Below are 20,934 nucleotides of genomic sequence, written 5' to 3'. Positions count from 1 at the left end.
AAGATTAAAAGAGTAGATGGTCTGTTCAATACATACAAATTTAGCAAAATAATTAAATGTAGCCATCTCTACGAAAGCCATATGAAGCATCTTTTTCTACATTCTTCATAAAAAAGTCATATCTGAATTAGCTCTTTCAGAAGAGGAACGGTTTCCTGGTACGTGAATAAATCAAGACGAGGCAAAGGCCTTTAACCAGTAATACTAACATTCTTTAGCGTCTCTTTTAAATCTCCTACAAACATATTTTGCAAAATAGGGTCAAGAGTGTTTAGACATGGGCTTTAATTATTATTATTATTATTATTATTATTATTATTATTATTATTATTATTATATTAATGTAAATTCAAGATTTCTTTAGGAAATGTTTCTACATCCTGCCATTACACTGCCATGGGACTAACCATTCCAATGTGATTTTCAACTTAGGTTCCCAGTATTCCGCACTGGAACCTGATACATGTTCTTTCATATAAACAACGCTAATATCCTTAGAGAATATTCTTTAGTATTAGTGATGCTTCCTTTGAATATCCGAATAACAGTCATTATAACTGGATAGCTTCTGTATCTATGTCGTATTCGCAGTTGTCGACTCTACTTGTAAAATCTCATTTTAACTATGATTATTGTCAGCAGCTTATCCAAAATACAAATTGAGTTCTTTTAGAAAGTTTAATCGATGCTCGACCTGTTTCTATTAAAAATGTGCTGAAAGTTTAGTTAAGCCTTAATAGTAGTTACCTGTTATCTCATAATTGTTCACATACATCATACGTATGCATAAACAGAATTTTCTCGAGAAAAAGAAGCCATCCATTAGCTTTGGAAGGAAAACAGTTTCCACTCGATGGAGAGTTTTATTTCTTTAGTCGAGAGAAAGTCACACAGACCAATGATTTCTCATTAGCTAGATATTTATTTATATGACTTCTGCTTTAGGACAGAAGCTTTCTACTGAAATGATTTCAACAAAGAATTCCCTAACTGCGCTACTAAAGGCCTTGTCAATAATTTTATGTTAACGCAAAGAAGTTCTTTAACTTGTATTTTTTCATCTCATTTGCAAGCAAGGAGTATTTAATGATGGTAAACCGTGATTTAGTTTTGGGCGCCTGTTTAAGCTTATTTTTCATAATACTATGAAACTCCTCTTTAACACCTTCTGTATCGTAAAATGAACACTCGATTGTTATCTCATCCACACTATAATTTTATCTTAAATCCATCACTCCAAAGTTTCACCCTCGGAATTTTTCTCTTCAGAACCTTATTGATTCTGCGCCAGTCATGTGATAACTATTTGTCAACAAATCCTTTTTGTCATATGTATCTTGAGCAACTATCTGCTCAGTCATCCCTCAGCTTTTCATACATTTTTAATTCGGTCATTTTATTTTCCAAATGTTTAGTGTCACCTTTCTTTAAACTAACGATTCGAAAGATGTTCATGTACTTTCATAATGATTTGATCAGTTAAAGAAAATATCATTTTCTGATTCCATCGAACTTAAAATGCCCTGCATATTCTACAGTGGATATGGAACCATATATCATCTTAAAATAAAATCCGATGACAGTACAAGGTATATGAAATGCCATATACCGAAGGCCTTTGAGGCTTTTTCATGCATTCGGCTGCATATATGTCATTTTTGGATGTCGAGCTCGTTAATTTTACGTCAGACATGTATGTCAATCTGTCGAAATTTATTAACAGTAAAATCTCATCCGCGCTTCATTCCATCTTATTTTCCAGCTGTGCAGCTCTTCGTTACATTGCCAGTAAATACGACAAGTCAGGTCAATGGTACCCCAAGGATTTGGATATCCGGGTCAAAGTTGACGAATACCTGGATTGGCAGCACACAAACACCAGAAACCATGGCGTCGGATACTTCTACAACAAGGTCAGTCCATCTGCTCAGGTTTTCATCACTGGCATAAGAACTAACTAGGACTCTTTATTTTCCTTCTTCTTTTGGTGGATAAAGACAAGTCCCACATAGAGAAAACCGGTAGAGTTCTTTGTGGCAAATTATTTCTAAAAAGAATTCGAGATTCGAAGACAGAATGAATGGAAAATATAGCCTACAGTCAAGTTTTTACTGTATTATGGGAAAGAGGGAGAGAGGGCGATTTTGTTTAACCTATTTTTTCTTAATTACAGATGATAGCACCAGGCGTAACCAAGAAGCCGATGGACGAGCCATTGGTGAACCGGCACAAAGAGGCACTGGGCCAAGTAGAAAAGCACTTCGTAGACTACTTCCTCGCCTCGAAGCCTTTCATTGTCGGCGACCACTTGACCATTGCTGACCTTGCTGCTGCCTGTGAGTTCGAGCAACCTTTGGCCGGAGGTTATGATCTTTCACAGCCAGTCAGGGAATACCTGAAAAGGGTCGAAAATGCTCTTGGGCCGCACTACCAAGAGGTGCATAAGGTCCTGCATGATACTATGAAACAGTGAAACACACTTGAACGCTAAGATTGCTCAGTTTTTATGAAATCTTGGGATAATAAATGAAACTTTACAGATACTAAAGTATTTAATGACCCTACAATGGAATTCTATAAATTTAGGAACATATTAGAAACAGCAGTTACTTAAGTCTTAAAATAACCCAATAAAGTTAAAGAAAGCACCAATACACAACACAAAGAGTGTTGCAGATCCCAGTAATCAGTAGTAAATATAGGGACGAACTGAGAAATTTCGTAGATGATTGAGGAATTGAGCTGACAGAACTTTTAATTATTATAATGATTAAATGTAAGGGTATTTTTTGATAATTCAGATGAGAGTAAACATGAAGCAGGAAGAAATCATATAGAGATTTCATTGCTCTTCTTTTAGTGTTTCGTGTGACCTGTTTTAACAAAGCTATCACGAAAGAGCTAGAGTTCTGGCCACATACCTGTTGACTAGGAGAAATGAGCGCCTCAGCGGCGTGATTGGTATGGTATTAGCGTCCCACCTCGGTGGTCGCGGGTTCGATTCTCGGCCATTCCATTGAGGAGTAAGAGATGTGTATTTCTGGTGATAGAAGTTCACTCTCGACGTGGTTCGGAAGTCACGTAAAGCCGTTGGTCCCGTTGCTGAATAACCACTGGTTCCATGCAACGTAAAAGCACCATACAAAGACTAGGAGAAATGATTGCATATATATGAACGGCCATTTTTGTTCATGACCAATGTAATATCTTTACACAAATTTGAAATGATGACTTTCCAACCTATGTTAAGCTAGCCAGGATGCAAATAAGATCAAGGCTGGTAAAGAGCCGTGATTTTTCATTCATCCATGACGTAGGGAAAAGTGGTAATGAAGTTTCCGTAGGTATGTGTGCTACACTTCTGTACACTTTTTGAAAAACTACCATATGAAAATCATATTTAGCATCAAAGAGCGCATCCTTCATCTCGCATTATTTTTAAGTTGGAAGGTAATGGGAATGAGGCGGCCTCTGGCAGGTGCGTGCACAGACTTTCAGAAGGGCCTCAGAGGCTCAAGGAAACCTGCCTTGTTTTATATGCTACAATTAGACGGTAATATACGATATATATAAAAAGTAGAAATGTTGAGGGGAGAAGGTGAAAGACTTTAAAATCCATATAAATCAACCTATGTATAATATGATGCAATTGAATTATTATTTCTGACAAAAGGGGCACCTTAACTATGAAGAAAATAAGAGCAGGGGCTCAAGCAACCCAAGTGCCCCCACAACATTGTGCACGCCCCTGCCTCATGAATTTGATGAGTGAGTAAAGTAGGCCCACAACGCAAAGGCAGTTATGTAAGGCTTAAACAATTAAGAGACACGCGAGAGCATCTGTGCAATTCTGTTGATATAAAACTACATACATACATAACATGCAAATACACACTCATGTTAGCATTCGAAACAACCACATCTTAAGTCACTGTTTCAAACCACAACCTCGCTTAGGGGACAAAAAAAAAAAAAAAAAAACTTCCACCGCGAAAAAGGCAGTTCTCATAAAAAAAATATATATATATAGAAACTTCAGCGCAATCGAGTTTTCTTTACGGAGTATAATGCTGTATGAAACTCTCAGCCGCGGCCCATGAAGCTTGCAGCCACAGCTCGGTGGTGGCCTGTATTGTCGGCACCTGTAGTTGTGCCAGACGCACGATCATAGCTAGTTTTAACCTAAACTAATGATGCTAGAGGGTTGCAATTTGTTATGTCTGGCGATTGGATTGTGGATGATCAACGCATCAAGTTGCAGCCCTCTAGCCTCAGTAGTTTTCAAGAATTGAGGGCGGACAGAAAAAGTGTGGATGGACAAACGAACGTCGCAATAGTTTTCTTTTATAGAAAACTAAAAAGCGAGAAACCTCTCCAAGAACCTTGATGAAGTTAGCAGGGCGACTTCTGTCTTTTGACCTTCGGATACTTAAAAAGACACCGGACGGTTATTTGCAGAAAATGGTTGTTTTTAAGGATTTGTTTGTCTTGTAAGTGGATTCAATTCTGAGTGGTAACCCACCTTTTGACATCTTGTAACTCAAACAGAAATTTGAATTTGTAATTATTGTCTAGCTATTCTTCATCAAAAGTTCGTGATGCCCCGTAATAGAAGGTACGAGGATCATAAAGACAAACCTGGTGCAGTTTATTTTGTTAGACATGATGCTTCAAAAAGTTGACGGCTCTCTGAGTACCCATTGAACCCATGTGGGTAAACATATATATTTTAAAAAATTGTGCTTCTAGAACGCTGAACTTTGGTGATAAAAACCATTCTTCTCTCTTGATTTTATCAATGGTAAGCAAAGAATTTTCATAAGAAATTTATGGAATTTTATGAATTATTACCATAACCACGGTCTAGATCTGTGTGTGTGTGTGTGTGTGTGTGTGTGTGTGTGTGTGCTGTATTTGACTTCTTAGTTTCTAATCTATACAATGAATGATGTTAGCAAAACTGATAGCTCATGGGACGATCTTAACCCAAATTTCGCCGATGAAAGGTCGAGTTAGAACTAATCTACAAAAAATAAATTGAATGCTGTTATTAATAAATCTAAAGAGGCTCATGATGTGGGGTATAAAACTGAAAAAATAATAACCAATGAATTGCTCAGAAATAAATATTGATGAATTGACATGAAGCATGAGGAAGATATAAAAGAGGTGAGCCATATTAAATGAAGCATAGAGAAATGAGCAAAAAATAAATGTTCATCACTTCTGTAACATTTTATTTAGGAAATTATAACTGAAGAAGAACCGAAAACTTAACAAACAAGGATAATTCCGAAACGAAAAAGGTTTCTGGTGATTCAGGACATACGAGAACTGTTTTCTTGTATAGATTAATTATCTATGTTTCAGAGGACAAACAACACCAAAACATATATTGAAAATAAACTCGGTTCCACAGTCAACACCGTTCCCTCCCTAGAAGAAAAAAATTCAGGCTAGACAGCAAAGTATATTCATTTATAAAACTATTTCAGTATTTTACAAAACCACATAGAAAGTATATTTCGTTTCAGTAAACGGTACCTTTTCGCTTTTTGTCTTCTAATCGTATGTTCGTTATATTACACAAGACTACAACGAATAAATGGTTAGAGGCCAAAAAGCGAAAAGTTAACGTTTAATAAACGAAATATACTTGCTATGCGATTTTGGAAAATAGTGAAATAGTTTTATAAATGATTATACTTACCTGTCTATCTAAGTATATTAATTTAAGTATTGGGGGTCAGGTAGCAGCATAAAGTGAGAAATTATCCCAGGGGAGAAATAACGGGAATGACGAAATTTCCATATACGTATAATATGATAATGATGAAAGGAGATGGGGATGGGGGCTTGGACATGTAATTCGCATGACCCCGAGGCCAGTATTACGAGACAGGGTCAGTTAGGCTCTGTGGGCACAGAAGAGTTGGAAGTCCCAGACCTACCTGAATGAGAACTATCTGGCTGGAGATCTGTTGGGTTTGCGCAGGTGAATGTGTTACCTGTCCGCTGACACCTATTACCAGCAAAGGTATTTAATAGTTGGTATGCGTTAAACCTGAGCGTCAAGGCGAATTGGTTACACTCAATCTCCCCACCCCCCACCTCTCTCTCTCTCTCTCTCTCTCTCCATTCCATCAGGTCATCAAATTAGAGACGGAGTTACAAAAAGCATAACATTTATTTAACAATGGAAAGATAATAATTCAAGTCTCACAGACAAACCACTCAGATAACCCCCTAGTATTCAAATGTCTCAATCAGTAATTAGTCACACCAATTATCTCTTCTCCACACGGGACCCTTGGCCTCTATAGGACTCTCGGTCCCCTCACTAGAACCGCCTGTTTAAAAGACAGGAGAACACACCAGTGAGCACACACACAATTGTAAAGACAAAGTCAAAGATTAAACAGAACATCTTTACAAAATGTCAAACAGACAACTTATTTTAGGTGAATATTTTTTCATAGCAACATGCTGAAATATCTGCTATCAGCTAAGTTCGACTCATCATTTTGTCCTTTTGTTTTGGTTATCTTTCTTTTTCTGGACTTACTACCTGAAGTAAAACCATTATCTTCTAAAGCTTGCAGTCATAAAAAGTAAATCTATAGGTACTGTTGACGGTAATATATAAAATTTTAAGGATCGAACACTTTTCAGCTGTTGTTATGTCGTCCATGTAACTCCTTTTCTCTTAAAAAATGCTCTTTAGCAAATCTTTGGAAATAAGGTTTAAATTAATGAATTACTTTTATTAGAACATAAAGATAAAAAAAATCCTACAAACGAGAGAAACATTAAATAACGTGTTATCAGTATCATATAAAAGAAGAATAACAAACGGAAAGTAAAAATTAGAAAATACGTTTTAGTTAATTAAGCTCGATACCTAAATCGAGTATAATCAAATATGTAGTATGCCCGCAACTGTGTACATGGGAAACTTGAAGAGGGTGTTGCACAAACGAACACATCTGACAGCAAAAATTCCTATTCCCAACAGGCATCAGTATGGTGGACTTAATTAGAGACGGGGATGACACCAAAAGAGGCCTATTAATAATGTACTATAGATCCAAAAGAGATATCCAGTTGAAAAAAGAAATAATCAAAACACAGACACTCCTAGTTGAGGGCAATTGTAAAGCAGCAAGATTTAATCTAATCCTAGCCTACATGTCAACTATTGATAAAGAAAGAAATAAACGAATAATGAGTCCCTTACACGTAGCATTAGAGAATATTCCTTGTCGACTTCACTGGGCATTTAGGTTTCATGGGGAAGGAAGAACTTGACCCCAAATGAAAAATACGTTGTGGACCTAATGGAAAAATATGATCTAACACTAGTAAATGGAGATCCCAGCAGCAAAGGGGAGATAACCTGGAGTAGAGAAAATCAAAACAACGCTATTGACTTTGCCCTTGTCAATCAAAACATGTATAAAAACTATGAATGTATGGAGATATATGAGGGGAAGTATGAACTATGAATATGACCTATCAGACCACCACCTATTGAAAGTCCAATTCAGTATGGATACAAAAGCCAGAAAAACTTTTAAAAATGAAGTTAAAAAGAAATCAAATATCTGAAAATGACAGAAGAGGCCACCAGGACATACCATGCTATATATAAAGTAAACAAAGCCGTCATGACAGAAAAGGAGATCAAACCCAGCTGGAGGAAACAATGAGTTAAGCAAAAGCAAATACCTTAGATAAGATAATAAAGAGAAGGTTAAACCAATCAAAGCAAGAAGATATCCAACCCCTATGGGTCACCAAAGAAATAAAGAAAAAAATAAGCTAAAGAAGGATATCAAATAAATTAAAAAGGAAAGCCACGAACACAAAACAAAAGAGATACTATGAAGAAGCATATTATTAACAACAGAAGTACAAATAATAATAAAGAAAACTCGTGAAGAATATGAAGAAAATGTCAGTAATGAGATAATGAATGACAAAAACAGATCCAGGAAAACCTAGGAATAAGAATGGATCAGGATGTACGACGAAAATAAGCAAGAGATTACGGAAGAAACCTTAGAGAAAGAGTCTGTCAAATTCTGGAAAAACAATAGCCTATGCCAAAAAGAAGAAAACAAAATAAGAGGAAAAAAGAACAGTATAAACATAACATGGAAGATGGAATGAAACCAGTTCTTTTCAGACTGTTCTCACAAAGCACCAAACTTAAAAGAGAATTGGCAGAATTTTTGAACAACATACTGAAAGGCAGGAAAACACAGAGCAGCTGGTTTAAATAAATAAAAATCAAAAAATCATTTTAACCCAAGAAACAACAATCCACAGTCAAAGATGTATAATAAAATGTATAATAAAAGATGTATGATAGAACCAATGTATAATGAAATTTTTATGAGGATCCTGCAAACCAAAATAGAAAAGCATATTAGAAATATAGGGAAAACTAATGAACTGCAATCAGGCTTTACCACACAAAGAAGAGGAATTGATCATTTGTATATCTTAGAACATTGCATACGAAAAACGTACAGAAGAAAAGACCCGTTATTTGTGTTATCAATAGACTTCCAAAAAGCATTTGACTCCGTTAACAGAAAAAAGCCCATAGAGGTCATGATGAAATATAGGTTACATGCAGAGGTAATAAGTGCAGTAGCAAAGATTTATACAAATGACATATCAAGTCTATGCCTCAACAATGTAGAACAAGAAGAGCTAAATGTAACAAGTGGAATAAGGCAGAGGTGCAATGGGTCAACCATATTCTTTCTGCTAATAACTTACTTGATAATAAGAAATTAGAAAGTAGGCTACAACAAAAGGTTTCAGAAATGGAGTTATGCGAATAGTGGCACTATTATATGCAAACGATGGATTAATATTAGGATACACCCTTGATGAAATAACAAAAGCAATACAATATCTTATGGAAATATCGAGCGAATATGGCCTAAATATAAATAAAGACAAAAGCAGTGTATAAATATACAACGACTGGCATTATATTGACGATGCGGAAAATTTGGAGCACATAGAAGGCATAAAAACAGTTAAGAAGATAAGATACCTAGGTGTAACGATCAGCAACATGAAAGACTGACCCAGAGAATAGATAAGCAGGACCCAAAATTAAAGCACAGCAGATGGCAAATATGGCTAATGCAATCATCACTAAAAGCTGTAGCAGGGTGAAGATAAGAAACCTTTATTGGAAAGGATTAGTGATGCCATCCTTCATGTATGCCATGGAAGTCATGAAACTCGACAGGAAAACCATAAATGAATTACAAAAAGTAGACAATCAAGTTTATAGAAAATTCTGAAAGCACCAAATTTCACAGAAAGTTGTGCGTTAAGATCCGAAATAGGGGCCTCTACCTGCCACTCGAGAGATATGAAAAATAAACCATGAAGAATAAACTATTGGCTCCTATACGAGATTAACAATGGATCAATATGAAAACAAGAAAACCCCCTGCATAATGCAAGTAAATGAATATATGAAAGAATTAAACATAAACTTAGTACAATTTAATCACTTAAAGGTAAACAGCCAAAAGAAACAACAACAAACAACAACAACAACAACAACAACAACAACAACAACAACAATATAATAATAATAATAAAACTGGGACAGAAAAGCGTGGCAGAAAGAAATGAATGTCAAGACAACATTAAGAATCTACAGAAAATATAAAGAAACATAACAAGAAATTTCGTATAAAACACAGAAAAACAATTCTAACCGCTAAGGCTAGACAATGCACACTACGAATAAATGATACAAATGTCTAAAAGGGGAAGATACAAAATACTTGTGTTTTGAGCAAAAAAAATGAAAATGTAGAATTTCTAACCCTACTGCCCAGCATATATATAACGAGATTAGAAATAGATATAGGTTTGTGCAACAGCCATGCCAGGATAATAAAGAGGCATTGATAGCTAAAATACTTTTATTTGCAGATCTGCTGAGGGGTAAGTTGAAAATTATGGCATTACAGAGAGAAAAAACTTAATAACTCAAAGGAGGAATAATACAAGCAAGGGAACCGTTTCAGAGGCAATCCCACCCACTACTACTACTAGGAAACTGGAACCTTTGCTTGGTTTTTCGTCAGTTCTTGGTTTGTTGTGAATCGTCTCGGTTTTTATGTAACTTAACTACTACCCTACTACCTACTATGCCGTTATACGAATTATCGATGATAGTCAGGAGTATGCCGAAGGTAAAAGTTTACCATTTAATTTATTTAATAGTAAGGTTATTTCAGCACAGACTACCTGTACTAAGGTAGAACTGGACCCAAGTACCTAGCTAGGCTATCATGCCCTTACCAAGTTTTTTTGTTTGTTTGTTTGTTTTGAAAGATTAGGCTAAGCCTTAGATTGATATGGCCCAGCCCAAGCCTTTAAAGAACGGCTCCAGATATTAGCCCCCTGACCAAGATTTCAAGAGGGAACGACTTGGGAAAACAACCGCCTTTAGTCCATCTTACTCGGGCAGATCACCCTAAAGCTGGTATCACACTAGTCATTTCTTGCTCGTGGTTTTGGCCAGCATCCAGCCGATGCTCGCGAGCAAAAGTGTTGTATCGTCACACTCGGACCATCGTGGTTTCGAGGAGCCGTAGGAAAAAGTAACAAACTGATCATCTTGATATCATCATGGCGCCCAGAAATTGTCGGACTGTTGCAAGATGCGCTGCAGTGGTTTATTTCTCGAAACTTACGTGAATGCAAGAGTAACAAAAACGTTTGTGGGTTCAAGAGTGGCTCAGGAGAGTAAGTCCTATCAGCAGCAGCCATCTTGTTTGTTTACACTATGCTGTGGCTCGCGGCTCGTGCTGGCTGCTTTCCGTCCTGTTCGGAAGCAAGAATCTCGAGCTAAAAGCTCCCGGTTTTTTCATTCTCGGCAGCAACGGCTCGCTGCTCGAGAAAAAAATGCCTAGTGTGAGGCCAGCTTTACTCACTCTGTATTTAGGGTAAAAACAAACCGCATGGCCTGCAGCCAACGACGATCATGCATGCCACCCTCCAAAAAAGTACATTATAGGCTAACACGTCCTGACACCGGAGATGGGCATCAGTCGCGACTTGTTGTTGGTGAGAAACGGAGCTAAAGACCTCTACTCTCCTATCAAAGTAAGTATTTTCTCCAAAGTTAGAAATTAAGGCCAAATTTAAGATTTAAACAGTAGTGAAAAAGGGTGTCCACGGTAGTGGAATCTCACCAAAACGCTTGTGAAATTTTACTACGATTAGGTAACTTAGAAGATTGACGCCATCTTGATGTTTACAGAGTCGCTTGTGTCAACAAACTTCCCATTTCCTGTGATAAATCCGCACACCACTTGTACCACAGATGCTAAGCACTTTCATCACAACTATCGGAACACAGTCCTTACCAGGACGTTTTTAAGTAAACTGTTTTTGGTAGAAGACGACGACGGAGCATGCACTTAGATAATTTGTTCCGACACGGCATACAAACCTACCTTCGGTCCTTTACAATAGGAAGATACTGAGCGGCAGCTGGATAGGTCGTAAGCTTTCGAACAAGGGGTTCGGTAGTTAACTGCTTGTCCGACAGGCGCGCGCTGGCGCGACTGGGAGGTAAACAAATCACTTTTGCTTTCGGCCTCACGTGGATGGACGTGTGTGTTCGCTCTCTGCCCGCTGCTCGTCGTTTGCTTTCTTGTTTGTTTGTAATTGTGTATGAAAGATTGTAAGTACAGTATTCTCTCTTTTCATATTAATTACGCTGAAATCATAAATGATGGAATCTCCGCGCCTCGCTACCCCAAGGAGACTTTGCCCGGGTACCGAAGGGCGCAAATGTGGGAAATTCAGATCTTTCCCCGAGATAGACCCTCATGTTTTGTGTGCTCGGTGCCGGGGGCGCGAATGCACCCGGCCCGCCAGCCCTGTGATGTTTGTATGAACTGGTCGGAGGGCGCAGTGGACATTGTATGAGGGCAGGAAGAAGCGAAGGCCTGCAAAGGAGTCGTCGGAAAGCTCTCCCCGCGACTCCTTTGGTGACGGACACTTCGTCTTCTTTCCTGCCGCCGCGATCAACTTCCACGTCTCGCGCCTTCCCTTCGGGGCGGTTGGGGTGTCTAGGTCCTTCTCCTCTCCCGATGTTGTCGAGTGTGGAGGAGGGCGCTAGATAACCCCGACGTAGAGTTGTACTCTGGGTCCTCTATCCGCTCGTCTTCGCGCGAGCGGGTAGAGGATCCTCCTAATCACCCGACTTTTGCCTCCTCAGGTGCGGTTGCCGTGAAGGATGACCTCGGACAGGTGTGGGCGTCGTTGGGACTGCAGGGCGTGCCGAGTGTCCAGGGGCTGCTCTATCATCTCGCTGGCTCCGTGGCGGTTACGCACGCTACGGTCACAACCACCACCACGACCCTGACAACACCTGGCTACGCGTCACCTCCTCACCTGGTGTACACCCAGCACGCGGTCTCTGTGACACCCACAACATCGGTGCAGGGGCCAGTCGCCCGTAACTCGGGGGAGTGTGATGCCGCCCACCTGGGTTTGCCGTGTTGCCACGACCGGACTTCATTGTGCCCCCGAAGAGCTCGCCCCTGGACCTCCCGCCGGTGCCGATGATGTCTGTGCCGCTGGTTAGACCATTCCTAGTACCGGCCCAAAAAACACAGCCTGCCGTACCTGCCCGTGACCACCGCTGCTGTTCCTGTTTCCTGCTCCTGCCGTCCCGACTGCCGTTCCTGTGATGCTCGCACCTGCTGATGTTGTCCCTGTTCCTGGCGCCGCTGCTCCCGATGCTGGGTCTGTTCGGACAGGTACGTCCGGGCCCTGTTGCTTCGGCAACAGCAGCCCCGGCTCCGTCCTGGATGACAGACCTGACGTCGGTCCTGAGGAGGTTGACGAAGAGAAGAGGAAGAGGAGGAGGTGTCGTCGTCGTCTTCATCGTCTTCTTCGTCGTCGTCGTCTGCCGCCTCTTCCCTTCTCTTCTAAGGCTCCCCTGCCTAAGAAGAAGAAGGTTGCCTCCCCCCCCCCTAAGAAGTCTCCTTCGGGAGCTTCTAAGGGCCCGTCTCGCTCTGGTGAGACGGGGGGTTTTCTTCCGCTGGTCGCCCTGCTCCTTCGGGAGCAGGACCGTCTCTTCTCCCGCAAGGAAGAAGACTACGGGGGCCAGAGGGGTGCCGGCTAACACCGGCACTTCCTCACCTGCTGTTAGTGGTTCGGCCACGGCAGCAGGATCCGTCCTCGGCCGCTCGTTGGCGAGAGGTACCGAGTGTACGGTCGCCTGCCAGCGACCGTGCAGCCAGGAACCAGACCTCTGAGTCCGCCTCAGCGTCAGGTTCACGGCACGGAGCGGAAGACTGGTGACAGCGCTCACGCGACTCTCACCAGACCAGCTCTCGCTCTCACGGCGAGCGGCTGGCTACCCGGGCGGACTGACGGTCCACGACGGCCACGGGCTGAGGCTGGGAAGAGGTCCCCCCGTTCGCCGGCACCAGCCACGGCTGGTACCAGCGAACTGACGCACCGTGAGGATATGCACCGGTCTCAACCGTGACAGTGGAGCTCGCCGGTCGCCTGACCGTCGCTCTCTCACAGAGAGCGATCGGGTACGGCGACCAGCACCAGCTCCTCTGACACGAGACCTTGGGGGGCCGTCTGTTCTCGGTCCAGCCGTTCTCCACAGCGAGAAAAAAAAAAAAACGGCTCGACTAGGTCTGCAGCTCGATCGCCACCGCCGGGCGGGTTGGCGATCGCCTGCAGTCCTCCAAGCCCAGCTGGTTTCTGCCAGTGAGCGAGGAGAGAGCGTCAGGTCTGCCTCTCCCATACCTTCAACCTCCTCGGGTTACACCGGGAGGGGCGAGGTATTGAGGAGTGATCGTGAGGGGTGCGCCCCTCAGGGATCCCGCCACGTCGTCGTACGTACCAGGCTCGGTTTTCTCTGGACCAGGCCAGGTCGTACGCACAGGTGGTTGGAGGAGACCTAGAGGGGGTGGGCTGTCGCTGCTCCTCTCCTTGAGGGAGGTCCTCGGGAGGTACTCCTGTTCGAGGGACTGGACGGTCCACGACTCCACAGGATGCTATCACACACGAGATCCAGAGGAACTTTGCCGAGGTTATTGCGCTGATTCGTCCAAGCACAACGACCTCGGGGAAGGATCGCCGCTCCCACCATCCGAGCCCACGTCCCGGCTCGAGTCGTTTCTGGGGCCCGAAGGAAGAGGGAACCCAGACCGACGGTGGGTTTGCCGCTTTTCCGAGCTTGCGGATCAGTGCTAGACCAGGTTTGAATCGCTTGTCTCCGGACAAGACGGTTCGCTCAAGTCTGGCAGGTCGAGCAAGCTGCTTCCACCTCCTCTGCTACGACAGCGGCGTGGTTTTTACGTGCCATCTGAAGACCCGATGCCGCCAAAAAGTGAACCCGGAGTTAGCTAGGCTGACTCCGGGTGTGTCTCTGCAACAGCTCCTGTCCGAGAACCTGTGGTTCTCGCAGCAAGAGGCACTCGCCTGGAATCTACCGCCATGGCAGCTTTCCAGGCCGTCTCCTGGCTAGATCTGTGGTCCCTCACAGTATCTAAGGTCGCAGCCAACTCCGGGGGAATCTCTCCCGAAGAGGACTCGGCCTTCAGGAGACTTTGCCAGTCTGGGGGAAGAGCCATCTCCTTCCTTGCCCACCAGACGGTGAACCTGTGGGCCAAACCTGGTTCTCCGACGAAGGGACGCTGTCCTTACTCGGGTTTCCCCAGGGCGGCCGGGCGTGAGGCGGCGTTGGGGCTTCGAAACGGACCTCTACGGAGTTCCACGTCTCTCTTCCCAGGAGAGATGGTGGACGCTGCGGTGGACAGACGGCGCACTGAAGACAGTGACCGTCTGGTTCACCAGGCAGTCTCGAAGGCTTCTGGGCAGCCTCGGACTGCGGCCAAGTCTAAGAGCTCGGCTAGCGCTTCCTCGGCTGCTAAGACGGTTGCTGCGTCGAAGCCCCCGAGGAATGACTCTGTCTTCTTCAACTTCTGGCAAGGGGGCCGTAACCAGCCCTCCTCCCAGCCCTCCTCATCCCAGTGGAGGCTCTGGAAGAAGTCGAAGAAAGGGGGGAAACGCTAGGGACGGCGTTCCCCCTCACCTGCTGCCGGAAGTGGGGGGGTGCCTGGCCAGCCATTGGGCAACTTGGCAGCGCTACGGCGCCGAGACCTGGATTGTAGATGTCTTCGGGAGGGATATCTATTACCCTTCGAATCTCGGCCACCCCTCACCTCCAACCCGGTCCAACAGCAGTCGTACGTCCCCGGGTCACCGAAGGACGTAGCACTCAGACAGGAGATCAAGACCATGCTGAGCAAGAGAGCTGTAGAGATCGTCACGGATCAGTCACCGGGCTTTTACAGTCGACTCTTCCTGGTGGAAAAGTCTACGGGAGGCTGGAGCCCGGGTGATAGATCTCTCTCCCCTGAACCGTTTGTTCGCCAGACCCGGTTTCACGATGGAGACGGCACGCTCAGTGCTCGACCTCCATCAGGGAGAACGATTTTCATGCTTTCAGTGGACTTGAAGGATGCGTATTTCCAATACCCATTCATCAGTCCTCCAGAAAGTACCTCCGCTTCATCCTCGACGGGACGGTGTAACCAGTTCAGGGCACTGTGCTTCGGTCTCTCAACCGCCCCACAGGTGTTTCACGCGAGTGTTTCACTCTGGTGTCTGCTTGGGCCCATTCGCACGGGATACGTCTGATGAGGTATCTCGACGATTGGTTAGTCCTGGCGAGCTCCCGCTCGCAGTTGCTACAGGACAGGGATCGGCTGCCTCGAGTTCTGTCGCGATCTGGGGATCGTTGTGAACTTCGAGAAGTCCGATCTCGAGCCCAAGCGAGGATGAAGTACCTGGGTATGCTGATCGACAGGCGGGTAGCAGGGCGAGTCTTCCCCGCGGACTCGCGGATCAGCAGATTCAGAGAGGCAGCCAACCAGTTCCTGTCTCGGCAGGAACAGGTAGCTCAGCGATGGCAAGTCGTGATCAAAGGACACCTGTCGTCACTCTCGAGAAGTTAGTCCCTCACGGGCGTCTTCACCTGCGGTCTCTTCAATGGAGGCTAAAGGAGAGTTGGTCACAGGCGACGGATTCCCCCAAAGCTTTCCAGTGTCACTGACACAGGAGGTGAGGCAGGACCTAGCCTGGTGGCTCGACGACAGGAACCTCTTAAGAGGAGTGCCTCTGCGCACTTCCCCCCCCGGCCCCCACATAGCAGCTGTTCTCAGACGCAATCGGATACCCGGGAGGGATGGGGCGCACACCTGGAGGAGTTGCTGACTTCAGGAGTGTGGGACGAGAACGACAAGCACCTTCACATCAATGTACTGGAACTCAAGGCAGCGTTCCTCGCTCTCCAAGAGTTTCAGGGACCGCTTGATGGGACACTCAGTGGTGTTGATGTTGCGACAACACCACGGTGGTGGCCTTACGTCAACAAACAGGGGGGCCTAGTGTCTCTCCCCCGTTGTGTACAGTTGACACGGCAGGTGCACGAGTGGGGGCTCAGGCACACTCAATAGAGCTGTCGGCACGCTACATTCCCAGGGAAGAGGAATGTAGTACAGACACGCTCAGTCGGGATCAGGTGATAGGGACCGAATGGTCTCTACACCAGGACGTGGCGGAAAGGCTCTTCGACCTGTGGGGGCGACCAGTCGTGGATCTGTTCGCCACCCGGCACAACAGGAAGCTCCAGGTGTTCTTCTCGGCCGTGCCGGACCCATGGCAGCTGCAGAGGACGCTCTTCAACACCCGGGGACAACCTCTTCGTCTATGCCTTTCCCCGCCCGTTCAGCCTGATCGCAAGGTGATCAGTCGAGCGCTGGTCACCCCGAATCTCAGGATGATCCTGGTGGCTCCCAAATGGCCACAGGCCATTTGGTATCCGGACCTGCTGGCTCTTCTCGCAGGAGAACCGAGAGAGATTCCCCCTTGGCACAACCTTCTCGCCCAGCCACACGTCGAGCGGTACCACCGAGCAGTCCAGTCCCTACGTCTTCACGGCTGGCTGTTATCCACCATCTCTTGCGAACGAGAGGCTTTTCTCGTAGCGCAGCAACAGAGATGGCTGGGAACGTCCGTCAGTCCTCTGCAGCTGTGTACCAGGGGTAAGTGGGCCGTCTTCTGTGGTTGGTGTCGTAGACGGGGTCTATCTCCTCTCAGAGCCACTCTTCAGCAGGTAGCGGATTTCCCTCGTTTTTCTTCGCCGAGAGAAGCTCCTATCAGTCCCCACAGTGAAAGGATACAGAGCCGCCTTGGCGCTCGTCCTGAAACTGAGGGGGTTGGACATCTCGAACTCGTTCGAGATCTCCTTGCTGATGAGGAGCTTCGAGAGGTCTTGGCCCAAACCCAAAGGGAAGGGGGGAAACGAAGGCCCCCTGCGTGGGACGTGACTCTCGTTTCCTTAGGAGTTCTGACTCGAACCACCGTTCGAGCCACTCCGAGAGTCGTCAGACAGGGATCTGACCCTCAAGACCCTCTTCTTGCTGGCCCTGGCATCGGCGAAGAGAGTAGGGGAACTTCATGGTCTTTCCTATGATGTACGACACTCCAGGGGATGGGGATCCGTGACGCTCGATTTCGTCCCGAACTTCGTTGCGAAGACTCAGAAACCGTCAGTCCCTGATGACAGGTTCGAGTCATTCACGATTCCCTCCCTATTGGACTTCACCGATAATGATGCGGATGAGATGCTGCTTTGTCCTGTGAGGGCGCTACGGCGCTATCTGAAGAGAACTCGTCACCTCAGGCCTGAGTGTCGACGCCTCTTCGTTAGCACCGGGGTCACCAAGAAAGAAGTATCCAAGAACACTCTTTCATTCTGGCTGCGTGAGGTCATCAGGAGGGCGTATGAGGCTGATGGTAGTGACGACATCCGTACGTCCCGTCCGAGAGCTCACGAAGTCAGAAGTATTGGCCCCTCGTTGGCGTTTCGCAAGAACTTCTCCGTGGCGCAGGTCCTGAAGGCAGGGGTCTGGTCTAACCAGACTACCTTTACGTCCTTCTACCTTCGGGATATTGCCCACAGGTCCTTGGATACCTTTTCCTTGGGACCCGTGGTGGCTGCTCAACAAGTTGTGTAGCTAACCCAGACCCTCGCAGGCTGAACAGCATCGAGTCCTGGTGTGACTGTGTGAATGGATGTGTGAGTGAGTGAGGACTGGCTCTCTTCCATCTTTTTTTCCTTCTCCCCTCTACCTGTGGGCAGAGGGCCATGGTCGTCACTACGCTGGATGAGGACGAACGATGCCAGGTGAGCTATATGACAGAGCCCCATCTATCCCTTTCACTAGGGATAGGAGCAGAATATCCACCACTTCCTTCTACAAGGGGGGGGAAGTGGATGCCTACAAGAGTCAAACATGACTTTATATTTGCTCCTGTACAGGAACAAGTTCTTGCATTGCTGGTACTAAGAGATGCGCATGCCCCTCTCTTAGTACTCGGCCCAGAGGTCTGACCATTGATCCTGCGGTGCACACCCGATCAATCGGACAGAGGCTTGGATCCCTCCCTCGCTCTTACGACCAGGGAAGCTTCCAAGCTCCAAGGTAGGGCGAACACCAGTCTGTTCACAAAGACTCAGATTCCACCCACCAAGAAGTGAGTCTTCCCTATTGTAAAAGGACCGAAGGTTTGTATGCCGTGTCGGAACAAATGACAATTTGTCTAAAATTGCATTTTTCCTAACTATACAAACCTGAGGTCCTTTTACACATAGCCCCACCTCATGCCACCCTCACTCTGCAGTTTTTGCTTGGGCCAAAGCAAAAGTGATTTGTTTACCTCCCAGTCGCGCGCGCGCGCCTGTCGGACAAGCAGTTAACTACCGAACCCTTGTTCGAAAGCTTACGACCTATCCAGCTGCGCTTAGTATCTTCCCTATTGTAAAAGGACCTCAGGTTTGTATAGTTAGGAAAAATGCAATTTTAGACAAATTGTCATTTTTTAAATAAATAGTAAAACATCAATATTTTACATATTTATGATGATTAATTTGAAAATATTCTTTATTGAAAAAGTAACTCGATTTTAACTCAAATTTAAGTAATTATTTTTTGGAATTAGAACATTCTTTTAAGTCCTGTATTATGACGTCACAACATCTTGACTTTTGTACCTATTGTAAATAATTGCTATATAGGCTATATACATATATACAGACATATAGCTATACAGTATATACTGTTTAGGCAAAAAATTATGAAACAAATAGAAATTGTCTGTTCTATCAGGAAATATGGAATAGAACATTATCTGTTTCTTTAAATATTATTATTTTTATAATAGATTTTATTCCCAATGTTTATATGTCTCATTTGTGTTACTATTGTCTTAACATTCGACATTATTAGATTGTCATTTTAATTTTTGTTCCGATACGTAATACAAACCCCTCGGTCCTTTAACAATAGGAAGTAGCTAGCGGCAGCTGGAACGGTCGTAAGCTTTCGAACAAGGGAGAACGGTAGTTAACTGCTTGTCCGATCGTCGCGCGCCGCGCGACTGGGAGGAGGTAAACAAACCACTTTTGCTTTCGGCGTGTGTGGGTAGGACGTGTTCGCCATCGCTCTGCCCGCTTGTCGTTTGCTTCAATTCTTGAGTATTTGGTTTCTATTTCTGTGTATCAGGAGTGATAGTAAGTACTTTTTTCTCTATTTCAATTGATTACAATGAGTGAATCAGAGGAAATTGAAATTTCACCGCGCCCTCCAGTCGCCCGTAGAGTGTGTCCCGGGCTGGAGGGACGTAAATGTGGGGGGTTCAGGTCCTTTGTGGAGGTGGACCCCCACGAGGTTTGTACTCGTTGTCGAGGGCGAGAGTGCTCTCGTAACGAGCCATGTATGGTTTGTATGAATTGGTCCGAGGCGCAGTGGGTGCTGTACGAGGGCAGGAAGAGACTTAGGCCGGCCAAGAAGGTCATCGGAAAGTCCAGTGACTCCTTGGTGACGGACACTTCGTCCTCTTTCCTGCCTCCCGGCCAGCCCCCACGGTTTGCGCCTTCCCCTGCGGGGGGGGTAGCGGAGTCCTTTTCCTCTCTCGATCTGTCGAGTGTGGAGGAGGGCGCCCGCTACCCGGACGTACAGTTGTATTCGGGGTCTTCGGTCCGCTCTGGGGGGGGAATTTCGCCCCCCAGGCGCGGGGAAGCCCCTCCTATTAACCCGACTCTTGCTTCCGCAGGTGTGCCAGCAGCGAAGGACGACTTGGGACAGGTGTGGGAGTCGCTGGGACTGCAGGGAGTGCCCAGCATCCAGGGGTTGATACAGCGGTTGGCGGGGTCGGCCGTGGTCACTCATGGTGCGGTGACCACCACGACGACCACATTAACTACCCCTGCGTATGAGATGCCACCACATCTTGTATATACGCCTCACATAATGTCGGTGACACCCACGGTGGCAGTACAAAAACCAATTGCCGCCGTTCCAAAGAGGACGATGCCACCACCACCTGGATTTTTTCCTTTGCCGACCCCGGACTTCCGCTGCCCCAAGAGTACCCCCCTGGACCTGCCGCCATGCCCCACGGATGTCGGTGACTGTCGGACAGGACGCCTGGCTCTCCCTTAGTACCTGCCGTGCCTGCCGTACCTGTGGCCGCTCCAGCGACTCTTTCCATTTCAGGTACACATTCAATTTCAAGATGTTCCTGCTGTTCCTGCTGTTCCCGGACCTGTTCCTGCCGTTCCCGCTGCTGGTGTTGCTGTAACAGTTTCAGGTCCTTCCGGACAGGTGCAGTCGGGCCCTGTTGCTTCGGCAACTGCCCCGGCTCCCTCCTGGATGGAAGACCTGACGTCTGTCCTGCGGAGCCTGGCGAAGAAGAAGAGGAAGAAGGAAGTGGTGACGTCATCGTCTTCATCGTCTTCTTCGTCGTCTGCTGCCTCTCCCTTCCCCTTCGACTTCTAAG

At 45.5% G+C, this 20,934-nt stretch overlaps 2 protein-coding genes across 2 annotated transcripts in view; both read left to right on the top strand.

Annotated features, from left to right (window-relative positions):
- Positions 1–2,548, top strand: part of LOC135206227 (glutathione S-transferase theta-1-like) — a 9,172-nt gene extending 6,624 nt beyond the window's left edge. Inside the window, exons 3-4 of the mRNA XM_064237588.1 lie at positions 1,763–1,913; positions 2,174–2,548. Coding sequence (XP_064093658.1) covers positions 1,763–1,913; positions 2,174–2,473 — 451 coding nt within the window. The 3' untranslated portion in view covers positions 2,474–2,548. The remainder of the gene's footprint in view (positions 1–1,762; positions 1,914–2,173) is intronic.
- Positions 2,549–10,040: 7,492 nt separating this feature from the next.
- The window catches only part of LOC135206222 (small ribosomal subunit protein bS6m-like), a 75,876-nt gene continuing 64,982 nt past the window's right edge, over positions 10,041–20,934 (top strand). The window contains 1 exon segment of the mRNA XM_064237574.1: positions 10,041–10,238. Coding sequence (XP_064093644.1) covers positions 10,194–10,238 — 45 coding nt within the window. The 5' untranslated portion in view covers positions 10,041–10,193.

Source organism: Macrobrachium nipponense, chromosome 11 (assembly GCF_015104395.2).
Source record: "Macrobrachium nipponense isolate FS-2020 chromosome 11, ASM1510439v2, whole genome shotgun sequence".
Classification (NCBI taxonomy): domain Eukaryota; kingdom Metazoa; phylum Arthropoda; class Malacostraca; order Decapoda; family Palaemonidae; genus Macrobrachium; species Macrobrachium nipponense.
This window is presented reverse-complemented; position numbering and strand designations above follow the sequence as displayed.